Source organism: Python bivittatus, unplaced genomic scaffold (genome assembly GCF_059951505.1).
Source record: "Python bivittatus isolate LINGU-HERP-01145 unplaced genomic scaffold, Pbiv_v1 ctg000690_np1212, whole genome shotgun sequence".
NCBI lineage: Eukaryota > Metazoa > Chordata > Lepidosauria > Squamata > Pythonidae > Python > Python bivittatus.
In genome coordinates this window covers 16,557,765-16,585,429 of record NW_028277096.1, presented here as the reverse complement: position 1 = coordinate 16,585,429, position 27,665 = coordinate 16,557,765, and the positions used below count along the sequence as shown (strand labels likewise).

The 27,665-nt window shown below is 41.5% G+C and overlaps 1 protein-coding gene across 1 annotated transcript in view; it reads right to left on the bottom strand.

Annotated features, from left to right (window-relative positions):
- Window positions 1-281: 281 nt before the first annotated feature.
- Window positions 282-27,665, bottom strand: part of NOS2 (nitric oxide synthase 2) — a 40,195-nt gene continuing 12,811 nt past the window's right edge. Inside the window, exons 6-27 of the mRNA XM_025175618.2 lie at window positions 27,197-27,359; window positions 26,295-26,386; window positions 26,071-26,212; window positions 25,766-25,905; window positions 25,049-25,223; window positions 22,999-23,100; window positions 20,741-20,935; window positions 19,922-20,004; window positions 19,696-19,840; window positions 18,985-19,089; window positions 18,848-18,897; window positions 17,346-17,520; window positions 16,169-16,301; window positions 15,037-15,115; window positions 12,246-12,424; window positions 9,708-9,871; window positions 6,720-6,930; window positions 5,599-5,686; window positions 4,704-4,825; window positions 4,026-4,174; window positions 3,051-3,245; window positions 282-1,651 (exon numbers count right to left, since the gene is read on the bottom strand). Coding sequence (XP_025031386.2) covers window positions 1,523-1,651; window positions 3,051-3,245; window positions 4,026-4,174; window positions 4,704-4,825; window positions 5,599-5,686; window positions 6,720-6,930; window positions 9,708-9,871; window positions 12,246-12,424; window positions 15,037-15,115; window positions 16,169-16,301; window positions 17,346-17,520; window positions 18,848-18,897; window positions 18,985-19,089; window positions 19,696-19,840; window positions 19,922-20,004; window positions 20,741-20,935; window positions 22,999-23,100; window positions 25,049-25,223; window positions 25,766-25,905; window positions 26,071-26,212; window positions 26,295-26,386; window positions 27,197-27,359 — 3,016 coding nt within the window. The 3' untranslated portion in view covers window positions 282-1,522. The remainder of the gene's footprint in view (window positions 1,652-3,050; window positions 3,246-4,025; window positions 4,175-4,703; window positions 4,826-5,598; window positions 5,687-6,719; window positions 6,931-9,707; window positions 9,872-12,245; window positions 12,425-15,036; window positions 15,116-16,168; window positions 16,302-17,345; window positions 17,521-18,847; window positions 18,898-18,984; window positions 19,090-19,695; window positions 19,841-19,921; window positions 20,005-20,740; window positions 20,936-22,998; window positions 23,101-25,048; window positions 25,224-25,765; window positions 25,906-26,070; window positions 26,213-26,294; window positions 26,387-27,196; window positions 27,360-27,665) is intronic.

Genomic DNA, 27,665 nt, shown 5'->3' with positions numbered 1-27,665 from the left:
ACCCATCTTGTCAAAAGAAGCTCCAGATGAATTTATCAGGATATGGATCACTTAAAAATGGGAGTTGGTTCTTCAGTGTTTTAGCTCTGATGCTGAATGTAGTGCACAGACCCCTTCACTACAGAGAATGATTGGAGAATTCTACTAGTATCTGATGAAGGGGGACAGTTGTTTCTTTAGAGTTTACTCAGTTAACCAAGCAGAAAAAATGAATGAATAGTGCCTGTGAGGAATTCACAAATGGTTTATTCAAGTTCTAACGCACAGTTCTTTCCCTTGCATTCACCAGTCTTGTTCCCCCAAGATGTGACACAAAAACATGTTCAAGTCAATCTGATTTTATTTGCCCTGTGCTGAAAGAGACCAGCTCCTTCAGAAGTGCAAGGCAGGTTCTTGGAGACCATTCTCAGTTGGAACAATCAATAGCCCATCATTTGGGCACAGTTCTTATTTACCATACAGTTTAGGGTCATCAGTATCAACTGCTTCTTAAGAAATGCTGGGCCTTTATTTGAAAGGTGCCTGGAGTGTCAATGTTGAAATTCTCAAAGAGTAGCCTCATTCTCACCAAACAGTAACATCCAGGGGACTTTTAAGTACTGCACCATGCTGGCTAATATTTTTGTTCTGAAGGTGCACCAAATGCTCTGTGCCTACAATGCAGATCAGAGGTGGACTGGGGTAGTTGCAATGATGTGAAGACACAAAATCAGTGCCTGCCAAAATCAAAGCCAAACAAATCCAGCCATTAGCTTTCCACAGCCTTCCCTGATCTGGTGTCCAGCAGATGTTTTGAGACTGTACACTCAGAATTTCCAAGAAGGTTGCAACGTAGCTAGGATCCAGAAATCACAGTCGCTTTCCTGTAATATTATGTGCCTGGAAAACATGACCTTCAATCGCAATGTGTTAGGCACATGTGCTAGGCCAGAGACATCCACAGAGGAGGTCAGAAGAGTCAAGATGGCAGCCACAATGGTGTGAGTAAAGCCCATCCCTTTTTAGGTGTGATGTGCATGCGATCATGTGATCACAGTCGTCATCTTGACTTTTCCGATCCTCCCTGCTGATGCCCCTATGCAAGATCTGTGTAAGTAAGCACCTACAAGCATTTCCAGTTTTTGGTTTTAAATGAGATTAGCTTTTTCTTTTTCTTTTCTTTTTCTCAACATTCAAAAGCAGGGTGAAAACAGCCCACAAAAGCTGCCCCTTTGTCCAAGAATGGATTTTAAATAATAATAATAATAGTAATAGTAACAGCAATAATAATAATAATAATAATAATAATAATAATAATAATAATAATAACTGATCACTACAAAAGTTCCAATAAAATATACATAGTCTAAAAGAATTAAATATAATTAAATAATGGAGTACGTAGTGTTTTTTCCAAAACCCCAACAGCTGGGTTTTGTGGTGCAAATTCTGCCTATCCAGTCCACACTGGCAGACTCTGCAGCAAAAACGACGTTTGGGGACCCTCGTTTTGGCTAACGGGGACCTGTGTGCAACGTTACGGCTAAAGTTTTAGCTGGGCTTGAGATTCCAAGACATTTAGGTCCCTTTCAGTTTTGATTTCTTCCACGTCTCTTTGGTTCTCCTTTGGAAACGTTGCTCCAAATATGTCTTCTTGGTATCGTTTCTGCCTCTGTAAAAAACAAAACCCCCAAGAAAAGTTAGGAATTGGCGGAATGACTTTAGTATACTTCCTGTGCAATTTTTAATAGATGCCTGGAGCGAAGGGCTCAATTAAAAGGCAAATTGTTCAAACCAGCTACATCCACAGGGAGGGTCAAAATCTGCCTGGAAGTGGGTGCAATGCCATGATCCAAACCTTGTCCCTTTTCTACCCACCTCCTCACGCGTGTGAAAAGGGTGAGGCTTGGATTGCAACTTCGTGTCTGCCATCTTGCAGATATTGATCACTCTCTGTGGATGCCCCCAATGCAAACCCAGTTTAACTGGGAAAAACTTTTCAATAAATATGTTATTCAACTTATTCAGTAAATACGTTGAGATACCCAGGACCACCATCTTATAAGTCCTCACCACCAATTCCAAGATTATCTTAGCCAGCTTGGTTATGGAGTGGGGCCTATGCTGGCAGAAGCCATCATCAGTCCTGAATTAAATTAAATGCTTTATTGGATCCTTTCTCCTGCTCATTCTGTTGTGTGGGGTCCTAGACCTCTTCCCTTCTTCTGGATTTGGGCAGCCTGATAATAATAATGCCAAATCATCGAACTGAACATCACAAAAACATCTAAAACAGGTTATTGTATCTCTTTTTTAACATTTCCATCCTGATATTCTTAAAAGAACAATCCAGGGCAATTCAGGCTGTCGTAAGTCTGATAAAAGTTGAAATCAATGCTACAAATTTGACTGAAAAACAGCTGAAAAATGAGGTGGCAATATATTTGTCAAGAATTAAATACTGGACAAGAAAAGTAACAAAAAAAAGATAACAGTCCCAGTATAATTTGCAATTAGATTTAACTTCATAGCCTGTCCCAAAATCTTTGCGGAAATAAAGATATTCATAATATAGCCAAAAGCCACAGGAGAAAAGGTTGAGCTAGTAGATTCTGAAATGGGGACTAAGTTCACCCTTAAAACAGTCTTACGTAATCCAATATGTTGGACTACAATTTGGGAGATGATGGAAATTAGAATCCATCATTCTTTTAGATAAGCTTTCCAAGCTCAGAGATCTTTAGGTCTCTGAGCTTGGAAAGCTTATCTAAAAATCGAAGATTACCAACTTCTTAAAGCTAGCCACAGCATACAGAGACAAGCATTTGTGTTCATCAAGGACATTTCTTTGCCCACTTAGAAGGCCATTCCTAATGTCATTCAACAAAATAATCAACTCAGCCTCCTTGTTGAGGAATGCCAGGAAGAGTGGATGACCCCAGGTGCCAAGCACATGAGTTGAGAACTTTCACTGGGGGGTGATTTCAGCCCCTTCCATACATCATATTTGTGACGCAAGTTCATTTAGGATTGAGTTTGGCAGCCAACCAACCTGAAATGGGTCATCATACCTTCAGCTGAAAGCAGTAATCCTCTGCTTCCTCTTCTGCCAAGCTCAGCTTCTTTGCAAACATCTCCTTTAAAGTCTTAGCCACTTCACTGGCCATGCGGATATCCCCACAGACATATAGGTGGCCCTCTTCTTTGTGGAGAAGCCTGTATACTTCTGCTTCTAATTCATTCCGAAGGAGATCCTGCACATAAACCTGAACCATTTGCATGATATCATTCAGATTTGTCTAAGAGGGCTGCAAGTTTTAATCACTTAATAAGCTAGATCTTTAGACGCAAGCAGTCTCATGCTTTCCAGATGTCCCTGGATTACAGTTCCCATTAGCCAGGCTAGCTGCATTAGGAGGCCCAATGCTAGTGGCCAGGATTATGAAGATTTCATGAATTTATCTGCATGGAAACAAGGTGCTTCAGCTACAAGGCTTCTCAGAGCAGAGCAAATTATAGGTGAATCATCATCGTCATCATCAACAACAACAACAAGCTTATACTCCAAAAGTAAGGAGGAATGAGGGAAGGGAAGAAGAAAGTTGTAAGTATAGTTCAAAACATTTTGAAGGCACTAGAGTATCTACTACCCCATCATTGGATAATCTATATCATAACTGGGACAAATAACTAGTACCTTCCTAATATTTTGGAGTACAGCACATTTTCTGTATACACTAATAAAAGAGAATATCTTAGCTCAGGGCTGAACTGTGAAGTTCTCAGTGCTCTCTGAGCTTGGCTGGTTGCTTTCATGACCCAACTAGGTAACTTCACCATGGTGGGTGAGTGTGAAGTTACTTAGTTGGGTAGAGAAGATGAAGTTCTTGTGTTATACTGCTTTTGAACACTCAGCTTCTTTACTGTCTTGTGCTCCTACTCTTTTTAATTAGTGAGACCAGAGATTAAACCCAGGACTTTCTGGATACAATATTAGTGCTCTGCCCTGAGCAATGTATCAAAGGGAAGATGCAACCGAGGCTTACTTTGGGACTCCCAGGTTCTCTGGAGTAAGCTGTGTAGACCTCTTGGAGAATCCCTTTCCGATGCATCTCCTCCATTTCTTCTCGATAGAGGTGATCCAGGCTGGAGTGCCGGCAGCCAAACAGCAGGATCAGACCCCTCCCTGGGATCCCTGAAATCCAGAAGGCCAAAATCAGTTGGGCTTCTTCTGATGCTCAAGAGCAATGTTTGCAGTGATACCCTTGGGACCAAACCAAAATAGAGCAGGAGTCCAGTGTCCCAGTCAGCAGAATGAACAGGGGGGCCTCCTAATGCAGCTACGTTATCACATTTTGGAACAAGTGAAATAACTCACAGTATCATCTAAACAGGAACAGAGCCATGCTACAAAACCACAATTTAATGATTTAACTGCAGCCCTGCATGGGGTATGTGAATATGAGTCTCATGAAGGAAGCATAAAAGGCAGCCTCAAACTAACTTGGATTTACCTTAGACCTATCTTAGCATGTTCTCCTTGCAAAATCTACTTCACAGAATTAAGCAGATGTTCCAAAAGTGGAAGGCTTGTCTTCTATGACCCCAAATAAGGAATTAGAAAGTTTACATTTAGATAACTCCAACTCCTAATCACTGCCCATTTCAGTTGCACGTGGATTTGTCCAGCCAGATCTCCCAGAAACTAGCAAAACCCTCTTCACCTTTATTTTCTAAGTCAAAGAGTCGCTGTTGCCAGAAGCTTCTAAAAGGAGCAATTCCTGTGCCAGGACCAATCAGGATACACGGTTTTCTCGGATCTTTTGGAAGTCGGAATCCACCGGCACTAGACAACAATGCCAAACAAAGAGAAGGCCATCTTACTCCTAGGAAGCTAGCAGAATGGTTGAACTCAGAAGCAGGAAGTGCAGATATCTCTTTCCATGAATGCACCCTTCTCAATTTATTTTGCAATAGATCATGTATGTTAATCCCTTCAGATTTCAGGCAGATATAGGCAGTCCTCGCTTAGCAACCACAACTGGGACCAGCAACTCCATTGCTAAGCACTGCAGTCACTAAGCAGAAAATCACATGACCATGACGGACGGACGACATCACTTAAGTGAAATATCGCGTGACTGCAACTTGCGATTTTACTTCCGCATTCTCTATTAACTCTGCTTGTCGCAAGCTGGTTGGGAAGCATGCAAATGGTGATCACGTGACTGCAGGATGCTACAACGGTTGTAAATGTGAGGATTGATGGCAAAGCTGGTTTTTACACTGTTGTAACTCTGAATGGTCATTAAATGAGATAGTAAGCGAGGACTACCTGTAGATTCAGATAGATTCTACCCATGCCAATTGGAAATGTTCAGTCCACCATGGCCTGCTTTTATTGTTCTTTTTCCTCTCACTTACAGAAAAGACTAAGATACAACCCATCTCCTTGATATCCTAATTTCTACTTGCAGGTCTTTGAACAGCACAGAAATCAGTCCACATGCTTCACACACCCAACAGAAACAGCTTGTGTTTCATATGATACCATTTGGGTTCTTTTGAGTTTGATCATTCAAGTATTTGTTATGAGCTACTTCTCAGCTGCTACCTTACCTGCGAATGAAACAGGGAATTGTCTTATTTAAGGCGATGGTATTCAACCAAGTACTGCATACCCCATGGTGCACTGGACCTTTTCCATCTGAGAAGAAAGGGAGATAAAAAGACAAGGAAGTTTTGTGAAGTATTTTGATAAGATTTATCTGAAATCACAAGAAAGATTATAAGTGGGTAGAGGAGGCAGATTTTACTATATAGTGAATTTTAGTAGGTCCCTACCCAAAGGCTAGAAAGAGTATTAATGCTTTTGAACTTTGGTGTTGGAGAAGACTCCTGAGAATATCACGGACAGTCAAGAAAATCCAATGGATCATCAAACAAATCAACCCAGAGTTCTCACTCGAGGCACAGATAACCAGGTTCCAATTATCATATGTTGGATACCTTATGCAACAACCCAGCTCTCTGGAAAAGGCTCTCATGCTGGGAAAGGTGGAAGGAAAGAGGAGAAGAGGGCAACCAGCAGCAAGGTGGAGGGACTCAGCTACAGAAGTGAAAGATGGCGGCCTTGACTGTGCAACACCTTAAAAAAGGATGAGGTTTTGATCGTACAGTTGTAGCTGTCATCCTGACTTTTTTGGATGCCCCTGGAGACACCATCATGATGAATAACTGTCTATAGACTGCGAACAACATACATAATTGCCCATCAGTAAATTAGTATGGCTAAGTTTGCCCTATGTTGTTCAAATTGTTCGTTCACTTTGTCCTTCCAGGCTAAATCTTGTCTTCTTTTACACTACTATTAAGAATTAAAGCATTATTTCTCAGCAATTTCTGCCAACAAAGAACCAGAGTGAGATTTCCTCTAAGGAAGCGTACATGACAGATTTATCCTGACTTTAGCCTTTATTGCCTTTATTATTTTTCCCAGAAGATCATGCTTTTCCAAGAGCCTAAACTTCCCATGATATTACTTCCAATGCTACTTCATACATACATCTGTTTACTTTTCTAGTTGCAGGAATTTTTTATCATCTCCAACAAAGGATGATCCTGGCAAGAGGATATAATCTTAATAGGAATATCTGCTGAGCCATTCAAAAGCACATTTGATGAAAAATCACCACAAATGCAAGGCCAAATGAAGTTTCCAGTGCAGAAGGCCCACTTACTTCTGGATCTATAGGTCACCACTGCCACAGTCAGATGTAATTCCTGGGGCTCCCAATCCTGTGAGGAACTGATGGAGTAGTATCTGGGCTTGAGTAAAGGCAGTTGGGAGAGTATGAAAGACGTTGAGATCCTGATGGATGGGAATTCCTCCAGGACTTCCAAGATAGTGGGGCTGTTGTAAAATTTCCACTTGTTGTACTCCTCCAAATTCTACAATGAAAAACAAAGCGTACACACATACTTACACACACTCAGGCACCTGGTGTTTATTTATTTATTTATTTTTGTTTATGCCTCCTCCAAAACGGGGGTGCAAGTTGTCATAGGAACAATGGCACCAGATAAAATTGCAAGAGATAACACAAATAATCAACATAAAACAGGAAAACAGCATAGAAATAACCACAGAAGGGATAAATTCAACTCAAAGCCAGAAGTGGACAATGTGCCACCCCAGACAGGGTTATCCATAGGGGTGGTCAACAATGTAATAGGGGCAAGGGCTTGATTGCCTGGTCATCAAAATGGTGGATCAGCCAGGCAACTGAAGTTCTGCCCTTTTTATGTGTGTGCATTGTGTGCAATGTATGTTAAAAAAGGGCGGCTTCTATCACCCCCAGCCATGCCTGCCATTTTGACATCATTGTCATCCTGTGGGTGCCTCTAGCTCCTGAAGCTCTGATGACCATTATTACAAAACTTGGCATGGCTTCCATCATTTTAAGCCAGGAAACACATGGAAACTAGAGTGAGTGGGCAGAGAAGTCCCCACCCCACGTGCCTTGGCAGACAGCAGTGTCTGCGTTCCAGTTTACGTTCAAGTCAATTGAGTATCACGTAGACTGGAAGGTCATCCCGTTCATTTCTGCTGATAGAAAAGGATGGCTTCTTTTAGAATAAGCAGAACCTGGGTATCAACACAGGAGTATCCATGCAGGATAAGGGAGGGGTTAGACTGACATCAGGAGTGTCACAACATTGTGATGTAAGCCCTATCTCTTTCCTACATGCATTGCAATGTCACATACATGCCTAAAGGGGCAGGCCTTGTGGTGCAATGGTGTGATATTGCTTTTGTCATGTTGATGAAATCAGAAAATTGCTATGGACACTATTATACCAGGGCTAGGTTAAAAAAAGGAAAGTTGACGTGGTTCTCCTGAGCCTCTGAAACTGGAGGCTCTACAAGAAGCTGGAAAATCCAGGAGAGCAAGCCAAGGACTTTTGCTTCAATAATCCATTTGTTTGGTCGGAAAACTACCTTAAAATTTTATTACTGCTATTAAAGGAACATCACCCTTCCATAATCTTCTAAAAATCCAGGGAAAGAAAACCTCAACCATCCTGCCCTGGCACATACTGTATAATCAGGCCCTAACCACTTAGCCTTACTGCCTTGCCCAAATACAGTGGCTTCTGATCACTAAACGTTTGCCAGGATGAACAGTATATGTTGTTCCATGTGATCAACCTACAAGTGCAGCATTAAATCAGAAATTCACAGAATTGAGGGTGCATCCATGGACCGTATTGGCCGCTGTAAAAAAAAATCTGAATATTTCATTTAAACCAGAATGCAATAGGGTTATTAAAAGAGCTCACTATTATGGTAACACTTTTCCTTACGCTAATAGATTGGAAGTAGTCTCCATGTACAGTTCAAAGTTCTTGGCTTGAGCTATGATGTTCTAAAGAAGGGAGCCCATCTTTTGGGTCAAGACCACCCAAAAATTGGGGAGGGATCACAAAGAAAAGTGGTAGAGGCTGAATCTTACAAACTGGAGAGCCTTAGATGTTAGGGTTTCTAAGAAGTTGGGGAGGTGGGAATCCTTTTTTTTTTTTTTACTTTTACTATTTGAGAATATGAGAATTCTAGAGATGGAAGAGACTATTCAGGCCATGGAGCCCTACCTTCTGCTTGTTGCAGGAATCCACCTTAAATGCTCCTGAGGGATGACTCTCTGGCTGCCCTTGAACCCGCCCAACAAACTCACCACCTCTCTGAATCATCCATTCCACCGTCAAAGTGTTCTTACCCTTAGAACATTTTTTTCCCTAACATTCAATCAGAATCTGCTTTCCAGTAACTTCGATTCAGTATTACATAACCTGCATTCTGGCAATGAGAGAGAATAGGTCCTGACCTTCTTCTATGTAAAGAAGAGTATAAAGAGTTTAGAGTTTATAGCACAATTTTCCTGGATTTCCTGTCTTTAAGGATAGGAAACTGCCCCACTCATTTTTGGCAATCACATTTTGTAGCATGTTTTGGGGTTAGAGAGAAGGGCTCCAGAGCGGTATAGTGTAGCCAGAGAATCTCCACCCTATTTGTTCTTCTAGGCATATATGAGAAAATCTTTTACTCTGGACTTCCAACCAATTCACCCAGTGGTCAGCAAGAAGTAAAAATGCTAAGAAGTGGCTGAAATGTTATGGGGTTTTGCAGGTCTCACCCCTGAATAATTGTACGATCTAATATGAGAAGAGGGAAAACTCATCTGATCATACATCTCATGCAAGAATACTGAAACCTTAAGGGGTTTAGCAATTTGCAAGATTACAGTCATTTACAAATTTTAAAAGTATTTTATTTTTTTTTGTTTCATTGGGGATTCCATATATGACATCCAGAGGCATCATGTCACTAATCCCTGATCAGTTCACTAGGGTTGCACTATTGTAGCTATATTAAAGACCTTCTTGAATTGAGTTTGACTCCAGATGACTACACAGACATGTCCATGTCGCTTTTTTGGTAACAGTACAAAAGTGATCTGCCACTAGGATGTTTTTCAACTGCACAGTATGGCCTACAGCCATGAAACCTCCTGATGGTCTCCCATCCAAGCACTGAGTCCAACCCTGCTTAGCTTTTTGAGATCAACCATGGTTGGCCATGTGCTGCCATTTTTCACAAGCAGATGAAACAGAGACATGCTCTACAAGCGGCATTTTCTCTCCCTGCCCAGTACTGATCCCAAACTCACATGACACAGGAGATTCAGCCTCTCCTTCTCACTTTCATCTTTTGCCAGTTGGGAAAGTGATCTGAGCAACTGTTGGGAAGGGGGAGAGGTGACATCAAGGAAATGCATCAAGGCTTGGGAGAGCGTACATGCTGGAAACTTTTTGTAAGGAGCCCAGTAACCACCTGGAATAAAAGAGGAAATGGGTGAGAATATATTCTGAGAGTCAACAGAGGAAATCAGCCGGGGAGAGACTTCATATAGATCAAAAGAGAGCACCAAATACATCTGACCAGTTGCCTTCCAGAATTATCTTTCCTGTTGACCTTAGCTGCTAACTGAAGTCAATATCTCCCCTGCAGGAGACACCTCGTCCCCAGAGCCTTTGAATCATTCTGCCCAAATTATAACTATTGGCTTTCCCATTTTGGAGCATGAAAGTAAGCAGCAAAACAGGAGGGTTAAACTCCCAATAGACTTAACACACCTATTTTACTCAGGGGAAAAAGAGCTAACAAAAATACCACACCCCAAATGGAAAAAAGGCAGTCCCAAATTCCATACACATCCCTCTTCTGATAAGACTACCTCCTCACTATGGGGTCCTTGGAAGCTGAAAGCTAAAATGTGGCCCACTCCCACTGGAGAGGAAAAGGGCCGAAGGGAACAATGCTGAGATAACAGAGGTAGGCTTTTCTTTTTCTTCTTCATTCCAACTTCATTTGGACATGCACCCACCCTTTCCTATGCCAAAGCGTATCTTTATTTATAAAGAGATCGGCTTCAAAACTATTTCAGACGTGAATGGGGGGAGAATTGCTGACTGCCTATCAGAAGCAAATAGAAACAAGGCAAACTCTTCTGGGGAAATTGCTATGTGTTTCAAGGGTTTCCCCAGTGCAGAGAATAACGGGTGACCTTGACGGAGATATGCAGGAACCACTACCTAGGCAAAGGGGGCCGAAGCCTTTTTTAAGTCCAGAACAAAGAGATAACATTCAGAAGTGGCTCAGGCAGACACCTGCCTAATTCACTGAACTATAAGAAAGAGGAGGAGACACAGCACAATGAGATTTCCAGCATTGATGTCAGCGCCACTAAGTAGCCCAGAGCAGGAAACCAATTCCACAGGAAAGTAAAACTACTTTCATTGAGATTACAGTAGCTATAATAACACAAACTTGCAAGTCTGCTTGTGCTGTGCCTCTTTCCCCTTCTTATAGTTCAGTGAACTAGGGAGGCATCTGTCAGAGTCGCTTCCTAGTGCTGTCTTATTGTTCTGGACTTAAAGAATACTTCAGCCCCCTTTGCCTAGTTAACAGTTTCCGCACATCTTCGCCAAGGTCGTCATTCTGACTCTCCTCATCCAGCCTTCAGGTTCTTCTCTTTTTGGGTGGGTGTAGGTCATTGTCTCCTCTCTGCAATTCCTGTAGCCTCAGCTTTGTGTGTGTGTGTCTGTGTGCGCGCATGCACTAAATTTTGCTTCTCAGACTGATGCCAGCCAATCAGGAATCCCAAAGGGAGCAGAACATCAGGTAGCCTATCAAGTTTCTGTTATCTAAGGCAGTGTTTCTCAACTCAGCAACTTGAAGATGTCAGGACTTTGACTCCCAGCATTCTCCAGCCAGCATGCTAGGGAATGCTGGGAGTTGAAGTCCAGACATCTTAAAGCTGCTGAGGTTGAGAATCATTGATCTAAGGCCTCAGTGGGAGAGTGAAACCGTCTGGAGTGAGGCAATGCTCCCTGAGTCATGTTGCCCTGATTCTCAGTGCAAGGAAGCAGGTGTGCAGTTATTTGTATCCCATAACAGAGACAGTGCCCCAGAGGGAGTCTGGAGCTGTACACCACACCTGATACCATCTCTTTAAAGAAGAAGTTGGACCTTTTCCTGGACTCCCAGGAACATCTTCACAGTGCCAGGAACGTACGCATTTCAGTTAAGGAGATGCCAACAAAGAAGTCACACTTGGGCACTGACTCCTTAAAACTACCTTAACTCAAATATATACTTTCCTAAGATGGTGCAGCTACCAGGCAGAGCCAGGAAAAGGTGTAGCTCAGTGTTGTCCAAACTTGGCCACTTTAAGATGAGTGGACTTCAACTCCATGCTGGCTGGGGAATTCTGGGAGTTGAAGTCCACTCATCTTAAAGTGGCCAAGTTTGGATAACACTGGTGTAGCTCCCTGAAAGAGTTGCTTCTCCTCCCAAGGTGGCTTTTGCTTTGGATCCAGACAACGGCCTGTCCCATCAATGCAAGTGCTTTGACGCCTTCCATGCTGCAAACTATTGTTGATATCCTGTAGCAAAAAGAGCTGGAAAGAGGGAATTCTTTATTCTCACTGGTCAAAAATATTGGTGGTAAGTATTCTTCCCTTTCAGCTCCATCTTATCTGATAGAGACTTGTTACAAGCACAACAAAGCATGGAAATTATCCACCCACCTTTGCAGGTCCAGGAAAATAATACCGACATGGCTATTTTTGTTTGTAGACAGTGAACGGCTCCCATTAAAAGAATATCTATTTGTTTGCTTTCTTATCAAGGACTCCTAACTTACGATCGCTGCGCACTTCCAGTCTGATGATCTCATTGAATGGAGGAGCATCTGCAACGTGAGTGATGATGCCATCAACCAAAGCTTTTTGGTTTCCAGGGAAGATCCCAAGATGGTCCCCAGGGAGATAGTTGGTTTCCTGATTGATTCCACAGGAAAGTTTAATTAGCATGGTAACACGGCTGCAAAGGAAGGGGAAACAAACCCATTTTAAGTCAACCGTCACAGGATTTCCTTGTCAAAACCACAGGCAGGATACTTTTCAAACATCGTGCAAGGGAGGAGGATGGTGTGATTCTTTGAAACCATTTATGGGAAAAATTGTTCAACTTCAATACATGTCATTGTATTTTTAGTTGAAGGAAGTGTTCTGTAGCCATAAGCTACGGAGATATGCAGTAAGGGATTTTAAGTCTCATACACATTTCAAGATGTAATTTACCCACACCAAGAGACTGAAAAATTTAATATCTTTTTCAGCAAGAAAAGGGAAGATTAAGGATGATTTTTCTTCTTAGCCCATATACATATTGCCAGATGCAGCTCCTGGCATGTCTTTTAAAAACTGAATGCAGCTTTTGGGCCTTAAAAAGAAGTGTCTCTCTCTCTCCCTTATATTGAGCCAAAATACAGTAATTTTCAATTCTATTTTATTTTGGAACAATGACCTTTAACAATGTATTGGTTATTGATATAAAACTGTGTGTTTTATATATTCCATGCAGTTTAGGCACTTCTGGTCAAAAGACATATTTCAGCCTAAGTACATAGAAGCTAATACAACCTCTTCGTGGCACGAAGTTAAACACAACATCTTTCTGCAAATTTGAATGCATACCTATGTGCAGTTAGATGTTTAACAGGTTCAAAATAAGAAAACAGGGAATATGGCAATCATGAAAGTTTGGACACCCTTTCAGTCAGTACTTTGGAACATTTCATTTGGAAGAAAAAAAGCAATTGTTGAGATATTGAAAAAAAATGAGGTTTTTTTTTCCTATTCTTGCTTTTGGGATTCTTTCCCACTCTTTCTTGCAGAACACTTCTAGCTAAGAAATATTCTTAAGTCTCCTTGCATGCACTGCACATTTGAGTTCTGCACCCAGTTTTTCAGCAAGCATTCATAATAAATGTTCACACTTTTCAATAAATATGGGGATGCTGAAAGCCATTCCAAAACCTTTAATCTTCTCTCCTTTAAGTAGAGCACTTTGGTTTGCCTGGGTGACACCTCTACTCACAAACTATACTGGTTACCAGTTGGTTCTGAGTGCAATTTAAGGTGCTAGTCACCATCCGTAAAGCCCTAATGGCAATCGGGCCTTGATAGTTATTTATTTATTTGTTTGTTTGTTTGTTTACTGCACACTTGCTGAAGCTCTGAGGATAGTTTACAATAAATTACCACCTCTTTCCAATTGTCTCTACCCATCCTAGAAGGTCTGGCAGGACTAGTGTGCTCCAGGTCCTATTGTTATTGGATTACCATCTTGTGATTATTTTGTAGTTATTTTTGTATTTGCTTTGGTTAATTTTTTGTATTCTGCTGTTTTGGTGATATTTATTGTTAGGAGCTGCCCAGAGTCAATTAGAGTCAGGCAGCATCCAAACTGAATAAAGAAATAAATAAACTAAACAAAATAATGTTACCTTATGGGACAGCATTCCCACCAAGGTCTGAGTGGCCCTGATCAGCAGTGCCAGGACACTTTGTGAACCTGAATGAGCAATGGGCTATTTTAATTCTTTTTTTGTATTTCCCCAGTGTGGTATATGTATATTATTACTAATTTCTTCCTGATGGTTCTTTTATGACTTGTTTTTATATTTTTGTAGATGACCTTTAGTTGCTCACATTTAGGCAGCTTACAAATCTAAACAAAGAACTACTTCGTGGTTGATCTGGAGGTATGTTTCAGATCATTGTTTTGCTGAAATATCCAATCTTTTTTCAGGTTCAGGTTCTTCACTCACTGGGGGACGTTACCATTTGGGAAATGTTATTTCCTGTGTCAAAGGCTGCCAGACAATTCCAGATCTTAATAGAGACACCTCTGTGCTTAACAACTGGCAAAGCAGTCTTGTCTCCATCCTTTTTTCTCCAAGTCTAGATCAGGGTTGAACTATGAAGTTCTTGGTGCTCTCTGAGCTTGGTTGTTTGCTTGCAAATGTTTCATTACCCAACTAGGTAACATCATCGGTACTGATGCTCAGTGTTCATGCTTATCAGCACTGATGATATTACCTAGTTGGGTAATGAAACAGCCGCAAGCAAAGAACCAAGCTCAGAGAATACCAAGGACCCCATAGAAAGATAAAGATTCTAGATGGCCTTCACAGTCCCTACATACACTCATGAGCAGTCTCCAACTTATGCTACTGTTCCATTCCTTGTACCTGTTGAACTTTTATGTATTGCAATGTTTATTCATACGCAAACATGTCATCTGCTGTATTTTACATTCCTTGTGTAAAGTCAAATTCGCGCAAGGTGTGTCTTGCTTAACATAGCAATTGCATGTGTATATCATAACGCACGCATTCGTATTCCTACCAATAATAGGGAGGAAACAGGAGCTTTCATCCATAGACATCCAGTACTAACCACAGTGATGAAAACATTACAAAAGGTTCATTGTGATACCGCAATGCAACCCCGCATTTTCAGACTTGCATCTGATGCCAAGTATGAAAGGGCGAGGTTGATGCCATGCCATCATAATGTCCTTTTCATCTCTTGCCCCTCCACGCCTCCCCTCTGCAAGCCGATGCATTCAACAGGTCATCAGAATACCTGGACTGTGAACTTTGAAGATTCTGCCGACATTTGAGGGTCAATGGAACTATATTTTTCCCATGAATATCGCCAAGCGCTATAGAGGAAAACAAAGAAACAAATTGTCTTTTGCCATAACTAAGCAAATTTCAGACCATTCCAGACAATACCTCAAAATCATCCCAGGACATCTTAAAGCCAATGCAACTTTTCCCAAGATTCTGGGGCAGCTGTGAAAAACATGCAGCTGTTTTTAAGGTGTTCTCAGTAGGTGCGACCTACACACCCACCTGCGCTCCTATCACATACTGCCTTTTGAATGTGGATCTCTGTACAACTAGAGTCTGTATTTGTTGTTTTTAACACAGATGGGTTGACTGATTGCAGAGGAGCAAGTGGAATTTTTAGTTTACCAGCAAATAATTTCTCTGTAACGCATCTGTTATAAGATAGGGAACAGGACTGGAAAATGAGATTAGGCAGTTATAATTTCAAGGGTATAATTGAAATTATAATTATATAGCCACCCAATGGATGGGCACAAAATGGGGAAAATGTTTTGTTTTGAGCTTGGAATAAAATTTGAAACATACAATTGTCAGTTTTTAGTGATGGAACAAATTCAACATAGTCTGTATGGAACAATGAGAATCTGAAATAATTCCTTGGTTTTTTCTTTTTATTCCTAGAACACAACAGTGAGTGTCCATACTGAATGCTATCCATTATCTAATGTACAGATAAAATAATGTAAAATCATATAAAATCATACATATGATTTTTAAAAATTAAAAATAGAGATATTTATTTTAAATCTTCCCCTTGGCCAATTTTATGTAAGTTGGGTTGTAGGTAGGACTCAGCATTAACTTTTGTAGGTCTATCATAAAAAATGGAGCACAATTTTGTTTCAATTTGCCATTGTTCCCTAAGGTAGAATAACTCAACACAAAATACTTAATTTTGTCCTGAATTTGGAAGAAAACCTTAAAAACAGGCTATTTTGTTCAAGCTCAGAACACAATATTGAGTTTGAAATACTTCCCTAATAACCACTAGAATGTATTCTTGCATTAAAAAGGATCAAAGGGATGATGATATCATTCAATTAAGAATAACAAAGGCACTTAAGGATCAGAGGAGAACATACCTTTCTCTAACTCCAATGGCTGAGAGACATATACAATCCTAAAATCTTTGGGGTTCCAGGTTTCCTTACATGTATATTCTTTTGGTAACTGGATCCTGTGCTTTCCGCGGATATCAAAAATTTCACAGGCCGTCTTTTCAAATATATATAAAAAGAATAGATGAAAGTTATCGAGGATTCTATGTAATCATCTTGAGCCTTTGGGTTAGTCATCTTGAACCTTCCAGTTAGGGGTTGAAAGTAAATGAAATTAATTTCAGTCAAATGGCTTGTTTAAAAAGATGGTTTCAAGTCACAGCAAAACAACTGCAAAGGGAGAGTTTTCAAGAACGATGTAATTAGCATCAATTATGCATGGAAGTGACATGATTTGGCTCTTTAGGAAGCAACGCCTGGATTAGGGGATTAGCTCTATTGTTCCTTCGAGTCCAAAATTTAGTGGATAAATACTGTTGGGAATAAGAGGAGAAAGGCCAAGGAGAGAGTCTGTTAGCTCAGTGGCATGGTTAATTGGCAGCGTGTTTGAACACAGACTCCACACAGGCTTTCTATAAGAAGAAATAGGAAGTAAAACAGGAACCAGTGACCATATACAGGTAGTCCTGGTTTAGCGACGGCCTCATTTAGTGACCATTGGCAGTTACAACAGTGATGAAAAAATAACTTTACGGCCAATCCTCACATTTATAACCTTCACAGGTCTGTAAAGCTGAAGTAAGATCATAAGCAGAGTTGCGTTTCACTTAGCAACCACTTTGCTTAGTGATGGAGTTGCTGGTCCCAATGGTGGTCGCTAAACAAGGACTACCTGTATACTGAGGCTAGGAGTGCCTCTCTATATAAGTCAAATACATTTATTTTTCTTTTATTGCATTTATCTCATTTAGATTCTTCCTCCCTAGGCCCTCTTCTCCAGGTCACCTCAAACTTCTTGCTTCCCCTAGGGAAATCAGCTAAAGCAGTTTGTTCAAACTTGGCAACTTGAAGATATGTGGACTTCAACTCCTAGAATTCCCCAGCCAGCATGGCTGGCTGGGTAATTCTGGGAGTTGAAGTCTACACATCTTCAAGTTGCCAAGTTTGAAAAACACTGAGCTAAAGCATGAGATTCTGCTATCCCCTTGCAGAGGCATTGCAAACTCTGAGCCTTGCTGTGCATCATGGTTATTGTAGTTACCTGGAATGTAAGAATGGCCCAGGCCCGAAAAGCTTCTTCCTGGCCATTGAGTTCATCTCCTTCACCCATTGGGCTGACTGGAGATGCCCCCAACTGTGCGAGTTTCTGGTGCACAGTGCGGGCAAAGGCACAGAATTCTGGATACATGCTTGAACCCAAGCCAAAAACCGCATACCTGTTTCAAGAGAAAAGCTGCATTAATGCTGGTTTTTTGATGCAATCCCGGACGACGTATTTGTGTTGGAGGAGACCTCATTTTAAAAGAGGCATTTTTCCTTCTGGGATCGGTCCTGTTGAAGTACCTCTGTGAACAATACATTGAAAAGTTCGCAAGTCTGCTGCTTGATAGAACTGGGAATCTTTTTTTAGCCAATCAACATTTTTATCTATTATACTCAACAGGTTTCATATCAATTGCGTTCCTGAGGATCAAGATAACTTTCCTTTACTTATTTATTTGTGTTACTATACTAGTATGCCACCACCAGACATTGTGCAGCTCACAACACATCAATAAAATCTTCCCATAATAAAATCACCATAAAAGATAGGGCCACACAGTCTCCTAACAGCTAAAACATAAATTAAAATCCGCAGAAAAACCAGAAACAACCCTGCTTTCAGTCTATCTTCTAAAAGCTTTTTTTTTACCTTCTCCTGGAATATCCTTAAGAAGGGGGTCATTCTCAAGGGACATGATAAACATATAGAGAGCCAGTTTGGTCTAGTGGTGAAGGCCCCAGGCTAGAAAGCAGGAGAAGGTGAGTTCTAGTCCCACCTTATGCATGAAAGCCAGCTGGGTGACTTTGGGCCAGTTCCTCTCTCTCAGCTCAACTCACCTCGCAGGGTGGTTGTTTTGGGGAAAATAGGAGGAGGAAGGAGTATTAGGTATGTTCACTGCCTTGAGTTATTTATAAAAATAATAAAGGTGAGATAAAAAAAAAATTTTTTAAAGGAGGAGGAGATGGGAACATTAGCTCAGAGGCCAAGTATAAACTCTGCAAACAGAAGGTTTAATTTTCTGTATCTCTGGATAGAGAAAGGACACATTCTTGCTTAAAAGAGAGAAGAAACTTTTGCTGTAGGTCTGCTTTCCACAATCTGTGCCATCCACCCATTTTGGATTCAATCATCATTTTCCATTTTGGTGGAACATAAGAACATAAGCCATGCCCTGCTGGATCGAATCCCTGGCCCATCTAGTCCAGCAGCCTCTTCTCACAGTGGCCAGCCAACTGCACAAGGAAGCCCACCGGTCTCCCACTAGATGGTCTTCAGAGGCAGTCCCACCACCATCAAAGCTATGACCCATTGACCCCCACTGAAACCACTAAAGTTATAAACAATCCATATGGACAGTGCCAGATTGAGGCAAGCTGGTTTAGACAATATTTGATGAAATGGCAGTCTGCCTCAAAATAAGAGCACTTTGTCTCCCTAAAAGATTCAATACAGAATGGGAATTGGTTAACTTGGATATGCAAAACTCTGGAAGTAATTACCGGAATTTGTTACTCAATTGTTTCATAGACAAGAGGGCATTCTGCAGTGTCTATAACAGAAAGAAAGACTGTTATATTGCATGCATAGTGTCACTGATAGTGGAAAATCAATATATAGCATGCATTAAAAATATTACTTTGCCATTGCTTGGTGCATCGCCATTTCCAAAAGTACTGGTGACCACCAGAAGTAGAGTTTCCTTTTCAAGGTCTCTTAGGTTGTAATCAACCATACAAGTAACCTAAAAGGAGAAAGAAATTTTATCAGGAACTGGAGAAGGTGGAGGGAAGTGGATAAAACATTTTGATGCAAAAAATAATATTCATTGTCCACTTTTCTTCAGAACATGGGAAACCTGTCCTCTAGACAATGGTCAAGACTGATTGGTAATGGCATTTCATAGTTTCAAGCAGAAGTTGAGTTCTTCAAGTAGGCTGTGTGAGTGGCCATGTATCCTTTTTAACCCAAAGTTTTTAACCCAAAGTGCTGCAAAGATCTAGTATGAAATAGATTTCAACTTAGGTTCAAGGGGACCCAGGTTAATTGAGAACATAGCCAAGCTTCTGTAGTGACACGATCCACTGTGGAAGGCAAGCTTCCCTGAGAGCTACCTTACCTACTTTATCAACCTGTCTCTGCTCTCTCTCTCTCTCTCTCTCTGTATGTGTGTGTGTGTGCATGTGTATACACACACACACATATATACATATACATACACACACACACACACACACACACACCTGAAAGGCAGGGACACTGCATTGTCTTCTAAGTAACTGCTATAATATTGCTCTTCTTCACATTTAAAGCAATATATATAGGTCATGGTCAATTACAGGCATCTTACCTTGGTATTGAAGGCACAGTTGAACATGTCACCCAGCTTTCGAGCTAGAGTCTCTGATTTCCCCGTTTCTGTTGCATAGAGCACTGTTACTTTGATCCTGGCAGCCATGACTCTTCGCATCAATGAGGATGCAAAAAACACAGCCCTGCGAAGAAGAACATTTGCTTTGATCCAGATCCAAGAATGGATTGTCAGACTGGTATCAGATCTTATCCTGGAAACTTACTTGGCCCAAATGCAGAATTTGATCTCTCTTTTCTTTGGCTTGCGTTTCTCATCTTTCCAGATGTGTGTTTTCCATGCATCCACCTTGAGGGTTGGGAGAAGTCGGATATTTCAAAGTCAGATTACCATGATTTAACCCAGTCACAACACTTTGCCTCTAAAGCTATCACTGATTCCAGAGACCTATGGCTTCTCCTGCCAATTCTCTGGCTCTTTCCTCATTCTGATTCTATCCCTTTTCCCCTTGCTGTGGAAAACAGCTGGGTTTCTGGACTTGGTAAGTTGAACTTGGGAGCACCAGTGAATTGTATTTCTTCCTAAGCTCCATGTCCATTTCCGAGCCCCTCTGAAGTCTTTTAGAAATCAAGGAGGCTTCACACAGAGATACTTGGAGATACTTGTGTTAGGGATGACTTCAAGGAGGGTTACGCACTTCCCCAATATATGTCCAGACCATTCCAATTTTAATTATAGTACATTTATACCTAATGTAGATAGCAAATGCTTGCTCCCTTAATAAGGAGAAAGGAGGGCAGGACTGGGTTTGAATTAGCTGGTGGCAGAGGTGAACCAGAGGTCTGGACTCAACTTACATGGGAGTGACACTTAGGAGCTGGGAGAACTTCCATCCATCCATCCATCCATCCATCCATCCATCCATCCATCCATCCATCCATCCATCCGTCTTATATTTCCCTAATATATCAGTTCCAATATAATAACTGAAGCCAGAATATTGTTTTCATGGAAGACGCTGCTGATTTTGAATTGAAAGATGCTACTATGGATCACACAATCAACTGAATTATGTTTAGCTCACCTGATAGTAATAGAAAGGCGAAAGGATGTAATTCAACATCTCCTGGTGGAAGAGAGGTGTAATGCTACCCGAGATGGGAGGAACCAGCCAAACCCAATCTGCCGGACATCCCCCACGAATCCGATATTCATTCTGCATGTACTTCATGAAGGATTCAGCAGCAGAGTGGTGGTCCATGATAGTGATGTTTTGTTTCTAGAAGAGTCAGAGAAATGCAAAACTTACTTGGCTCCGGTGTACCACTTGGGTAAGACTTTTAGGGCATAAATCCATGGCCTTATTTGCCAAAATGAACAAGAAGGGCCTCCAACAGAGGTGATACAGCGGACTATAATTAGGAATAAGTGAAATAATACAGACTGGGGCATTCATGGGAGGGGGAGTGTCAGAAAAGTCAAGATGATGATGCGCACTAAAGGGGAATGGGGCTTCGATCCCACAGCTGTGGTGTCTCTTGACTTTTTGATCCTCCCATGGACCACCTAAAATGCCTTTCCACCCATCCATAGGCAGAGCCAACCGAAGGCAGTTCGCTAAAGTTCAGTCAAGACTTACTTAAGCTAGTATAACTATGCAAATTTTTAATAGTAAAAGTTCTACCTTGCTTGAGCAAAATAAAACTGTAAGTGAAAATTGCATTATTGCAGACTCTTTCCTTGAATTACGCTCTAAACTCTTCTCGAGATGCAGCTTTGATTTCATCTTTTCCAGAAGACAGAAGGGAGGGACCAGTCAATATTATTCATAAGGTATCCAGCATTTCTTGCAATTCCTTGTTTCCTCACAGGTAGTATTTAAAATACTTGATGTGTTTTAAGCTATAAGCTTCATTTTTTGCATTATATTTCAGTCTAATCATTCCAGTGACCACTGCTACTACATCTTGCTTACTAAGTTTTGTCTGTATATTGATTCATACTATAACACACTTTTATGCAGAGGTGGGTGCTTGCTAAATAATCAGACCTCTTAGCTGAAGATTTATGTTGCTTTTCTGGGTAATCCCTTAAAAGCTATGGACAAGTAACACAACAGTTAGTTAAAGACTTAAAAAGAAACTGGACCCCAAAGCTATCTTCACTGTTTTTGATAAACCTCCCAAATCCCAAACTCAGGGAAGTAGGTGATGAATCAGAGTTAGCACATGTAGAGAGGTTTAAATCTTTTCACTGAGTCTGAAATTACCAGCTGTTTGACACTATGGATTTACCCATGCAATTACCAGAAGAGCAACAGTTCAAATGCACAAGATTTATCTTGTCCGTATAAATGTCAGATACTTTGCCAACTGATTGCCTTATCATTTGAATGTAACCTTCAAGGCTGTTGACTGGACAACAACTCAGCTGTTGAGAGCAGAAAACCAGTTTAGGATGTGACGCACACGCCACACAGGCTAGACTCCCAATCTATCATCTCATTGGCTCACTGCTCCAATGGTGCCTGTTTGCCAACCTCGTCAATCAAAACTGCCATGGGGCAGTAGGTACCATGTGAGCAGAACAAAACACATCCACAGGCAGAGGTCTTCCCTCTCTGAGATGTAGTAGGAGAAGACAATTGTCACAGTACCTGCCCTGTGGAACACCATGCCCCATGAGATTCATCTGGTCCCCACCCTACTGGCATTACATTAATCCTTGAAGACCTGAATGTTCCCTCAGGCATGGGGCCTGGAGGTGGGTGAGCCCATCAATGGGATTTTTTTTTTTTTGCATGACTGCTTTTATGTATATGGATTGGGTTAGATTGCCCTTGGGTACCATTATGTTCTTATTGTATTATTTTGTTATTTTTGTGCTGTTTTCTTTTGTTCTGTTGGTTTTTAATCTTATGCTTGCTGCCCAGAGTCACATCTACATAACTTGATATGACTGATGGATAGATAGATAAATCAATCTATCAATCCAGTGTGACAGCCAAAGGGCATGGCTGCCATGGATGGCCATCTTTGAAGGACATCAACAACCCTTCTCTGCCTTTTCTAATGGCAGGGTGGGCCGGGGAACATGCTTTCTTGGTGATTTCCCAGCTTCCCAGAGCTTCCCTCATTGATTATGATGAGCAACTGCTTTACGCTAAGAAGCAACTGATCCAGTCAACAGTTGGGTTAGTTGCTTGCAAAGGTCTCCAACAAAGCCTTTCCTTCTTTGAATGGAGAAATCAGTTCTGAACTTCAGGCCATCTCCCTGCAAAGGAAGTGGCTAGAAATAGGGGAAAGTGACACCCAACCTTCTGCCTCCTCGTTTTCCACTCACCTGAAAGCTATGGAGCACAGCAATATTAACCTCTATAACAGCTTTGTCTTTCCACAGTGAAGAGAGTTTATTTGTTTCCAGCCCCATCCTTCTCCCCACTTCCTAGAGCAAAAAGACAAAATGGAGAACAAACTATGTGTCATACTCTGGCTTTCAAAAGTCTCCTTAACATAGAATTCCAGATTCTTAAACTAGATTAGCAGTAATCCATTAGTAGTTATGGAAATGCTACAATCGTGCAAGATGTTCTAACTATTAGAGGGTTACTTTTCTTGGGTAAGCCCACCTAAAAGGGATGGTTTTCTGGATCTTGTGGTCTCTAACTCTCAGCGTGACCAGTGGGCTTGGCATTTGATATCAGGAGCATCTTGATGGTTCTATGGCCCACTTGGTTTAGAATAAATTAGGCCAACTCAACCAGAAGCTTATGCTGCAAGCACGGCTTAAGCAGCTGGGGACAAGGCAGTGGCCCATCTGGGCACCAATCGCTTTGAGAAATTAGTTGGCCACTCCCGGAAGCCAAATTTGGGTTGCTAAGTAGCAGATCGAAGTGCAAGACTGTCAAGGTAAGAGTCTTCAGAAATGCTGCCTGTCCCCTGACCAGAACCAGCTGGGAGGCAACAATGCAAGGATGAACCAGTGGTGTCAGGAGGAGCGCTTAGAGGGGAAGACGGGATGTCTCCATCTCCTGCTTGCAAGCCTCCCAAAAGCATCTCCTTGATTGCCCTAAGAAATGAAATAATGGGCTCACCATAGGCTTTGGCCTGACCCAGCAGGCCTTTTCTTATGTTCTTTTGTGTGTGTGTGCTTTTGAATCAGTCTTGACTCTTGCCAACTAAATGGACAAGTCTATGCAGTTTTCTTGACACTATTTTTTGGAAATGGTTTGCTCTCATGGCTTTCTTCCTAGGGCTGAGAGGGAATGACTGGCCCAAAGTCACTCAGCTGGTTTCTTGCCTAAGGAACTCCCAGTCTCCCAATTGCTAGCTTGGTGCCTTAACCACTACCCCAAACTGTCTCTTTTCATATGTTCTTAGTGTATGTTAGAAGGGCTCTGAGGGCTCTATCGTTCACCACAGAATCCTCCCAGTGAGTTTAGAGTGGTTGCCACGTTCAGGGCCTAGCAGTTCTGTAAGCAGTCACACCTCAAAACCAACACCATTTGTAGTGCTGGAGCTGAAACAGGAGAATTGGAAAAAAGATTGCTGAGGCTGCGAGGTTAAAGCCTCTTTTACCCACGTATTTACTGATTGCAAGGAATGTGTGTCTGTATATATAAGTGCGTGTGTGAATGGAATGGGCTTGCACGCTAAAATGCACTTGGCTAGATGGCAGTTCAGATTGCTGCGTGAACCCAACAAAAGTTTTATTGTATTTTAATTAGTATTTATTCTTGTTTTTATTGTAAACCACCCAGAGTTGCTCTTTGAGTGAGATGGGCGGTGACTAAATTTGAAATATAAATAAATAAAATAAATAAAAGTACATACTTTACAGTTCAATGCATTGCGTATTCAGGCTAATTGAATTATTTCAGTAAACCAAGGTTCAACCAGCCATGGATTGGTGTGTATTGCAAGCTTAGGTCTGAGTGTAAATGGAGTATATTTATGAATGAAGTATGGGCATATATTTGTAAATGGAAAATCCACAAATGTGTCTGCGAAGCTTCCATTGCATAGAAAAGATGCACTTCACCATCTTTTATAAGGACACTGATGCGCCTCTAAATGTCTACTTTCAAACAAAGCAAAGCAAGGGGCAACAGAGACTGATGTGGGAAAGATGAAGAATTTGAACCAAGTGCAGAGATGTCCAAGAATTGAAGGCTCTTGTTAAAATGTTTAAAGGCTCTGCCCCTTGCATGTGAGGTCATGGTGCATGTGAGGTCATGATCAAATAATGTCATGGCATGTGGTACATGTACAAAGGGGAAGAGCTTCTTTGAAACGGTATAATACAGCTTTCATCATCTGCAACCACCCCCTGCAGATGCCTCTGGCCAACTGAAACACAGTTTAACCACCCAACCAACCTTCAGAAAGGTTACCTGAAGAATATTGTAGCGCCGTGCATCACAGAAGTCCCGTACCCCAATCTCAGTCCCCATGTACCAGCCATTAAAAGGACAAGCTGTAAATTCCAGCCCACCAACTTCAAGGAGCATGTTAGACACAGCCGGAACTGCATACCACTTCAAATCTAGGTCTTTAAACCATTCGTATCTGCAGAAAGGATCACACAGAGTTGTATTAACAAGCCATCCCCATTTTTTGACTTGGATAACCTACTGGGACTGTTTCTTTTATTGTAAATTCACACTGCATCTCAGTTCCTCAGCAGCTATTTCTCATTATGCTACCTAGTTGTGGGGGGAAAATGCACAGCTAACTGGAAATTTGGACTACAATGGCCCTGCTATCTATGTTTGGACTCTATTTGTCTGTTTTGGAATGGTGACCCTAGAATCTGCTGAAAGTCTTCCCTGATAACACCGCTAAAAGAAAGAGAACACATTTTGATTGAAAAACAAGACGAGAAAAGCTGCAAAGCTTCAGGCCTAAACATTCCTGCTGTTTCATTACTTTCAGCTCAATTTTGCTTGCCTGTTATCTCCAAGGACAAATTCAACATCATTTAACCGAACAAAAGCCAAGCTGAACAAACCTGTCCCAAGGTCTCGGCAAACAATCTTGCTTTGATAATCACCCACCTGACCAATCCCAAACAGGCCTGGGCTTCTGTCATCTGAAGCCAAGATGCTTACGTGGGATGCTCCATCGACACCTCCAGGATGAGCTCTGGCGGCAATTCAAATAATTCCGGGTCTTGACCTCCGGCTTGGAGGACCAGTGGAATCACATCAAAGCAGCCATATTTGGCTTTCCAGCCAAGCTGGATGCAGAGCTGAGAGAGGGGAAAGAAGAGGGCTGTTTTTTCCTTTTCTTCTGAGATGAGACAAGGTATTCAACCCCTCGGGTGACCAGAGGGCATGAGTTATGGGTTCTGGAACTGGATGCAGTTTTGGCAAAGGTGGGAATGCACGGTTTTCAATATTTATTTTGCACATACTTGTGTAAACTCCACATTGGCTGGATCTCCCACAATGGATCCATCTGGCATCTGGTAGCCGGCATACTGGATGAGTTGGCTGTTCCATATTCGAAAGTCATGCTTTCCATCAGTCCTGTGGGGGAAGACCGTGATGGCGGACCTGTTTCAAGAGAGCGGGAGTGAATGTCAGTTTACGCAGTGATTCTACAGATCCAGATGAAACAGAAAAATAGAGCTCATACCTTATGTTCCCTCCATTCGTAGAATACTCCAAATGGCGACAAAGGTGTTCAAACATTTCTTTAGCACTGGTGCAACTACGGGCATCGAACACCTAAAAGGCATTCATTTGCAAACAAATGAGGAAACTTAATATTAGTACATGCTTCCAAGGTGGCTTTCCAATCCAGTCCAAGAAATAGCAAAAAGATAATTGTTGCAACCTTAAATAACTTTTAGATGACCTTTACTTGAATCTTGGAAGCTAATTAGTTTAGTGTGTTGTACAGAAAATAGCCTCAGAGAAAGGGGACTTATAGATTATGTAGCTCCAACTTCGATTGAGAGAATACATCATGCTAAAAGACATTTCTTGTGACCTTCGGTGTTCCATGGCCCATAAATTATGCCAGAGATCTCTCTAGGACAGTGTTTCTCATGCTGGCTGGGGAATTCTGGGAGTTGAAGTCCACACGGCTTAAGGTTGCTGAGGTTGAGAAACACTGTCCTAGGAGATCAAAGGAAGATTATCAGCCTCAAACATCAATTCTCATTCATCTTTTCCATTGTCCCCTGAAGCTTGTTCTTTCTCAGGTTGGAAATTCTGAACTTGAAAAGACCCAGAAGATAGAGTGTTGGGGACCCCATTAAGCAGAGTCAGGAATTTTAAGTCTCCCTCTGCCTTAGACTGCAAACTCCAATAAAATTTGTGCCAATTCTTTCTTACTTCCACCCTTGCTGGTCTGTTACAGGTGAGATGATTGACATCATCAGAGTATCCCAAACATAGCCCTAGAATGCTGGTCAGCATTCCATTTTTGTCCTTTAATTTTTGTGGAAGTATCGCTATGGAATACGATGAGCTCAACCTTGGCCGTTTCAATAGGATCTGGTAGGTCTTGCAGAGCATAAGCATATGGGTCACCTGTAAATTGGACCACTGGATTCTCCCAATACATCGAGGAGCATTTCTCCAGGCCTGCTTTGTTGCAAAGACAAGCTCTTCTTTGGTGAGTTGATATGTCCCTGTTCTTTCTATCTCACGAGCCACTGCTTCCAACCGTGCTGTGTGCTGTTCTGTTTCTGCCCTGCAAGGAAAAAAAATAATAAAGGAAATGGCAACGGTGCTAAACAATAAGCAATATTGGGAACTAATGTAATTCAGAAAGGAGATTTCCAAAAGGATTCAGGGTTTTTCCAGCCAAAGAGATGCACAGATGAAACTAGAACATTCAAAGCCTTTGTTCTTTCTGATGTCTATCTGGCGATCCTGAATTTATGGTGCTCCTGGTAGGAGAAGACAGCCTGTAAAATTCCTTGTTACCTTGACAAAATGCTGCAGGAGTCATAATAATGAGACATTTTTTCTTGCAGCACCAAGAACAACATTGTTT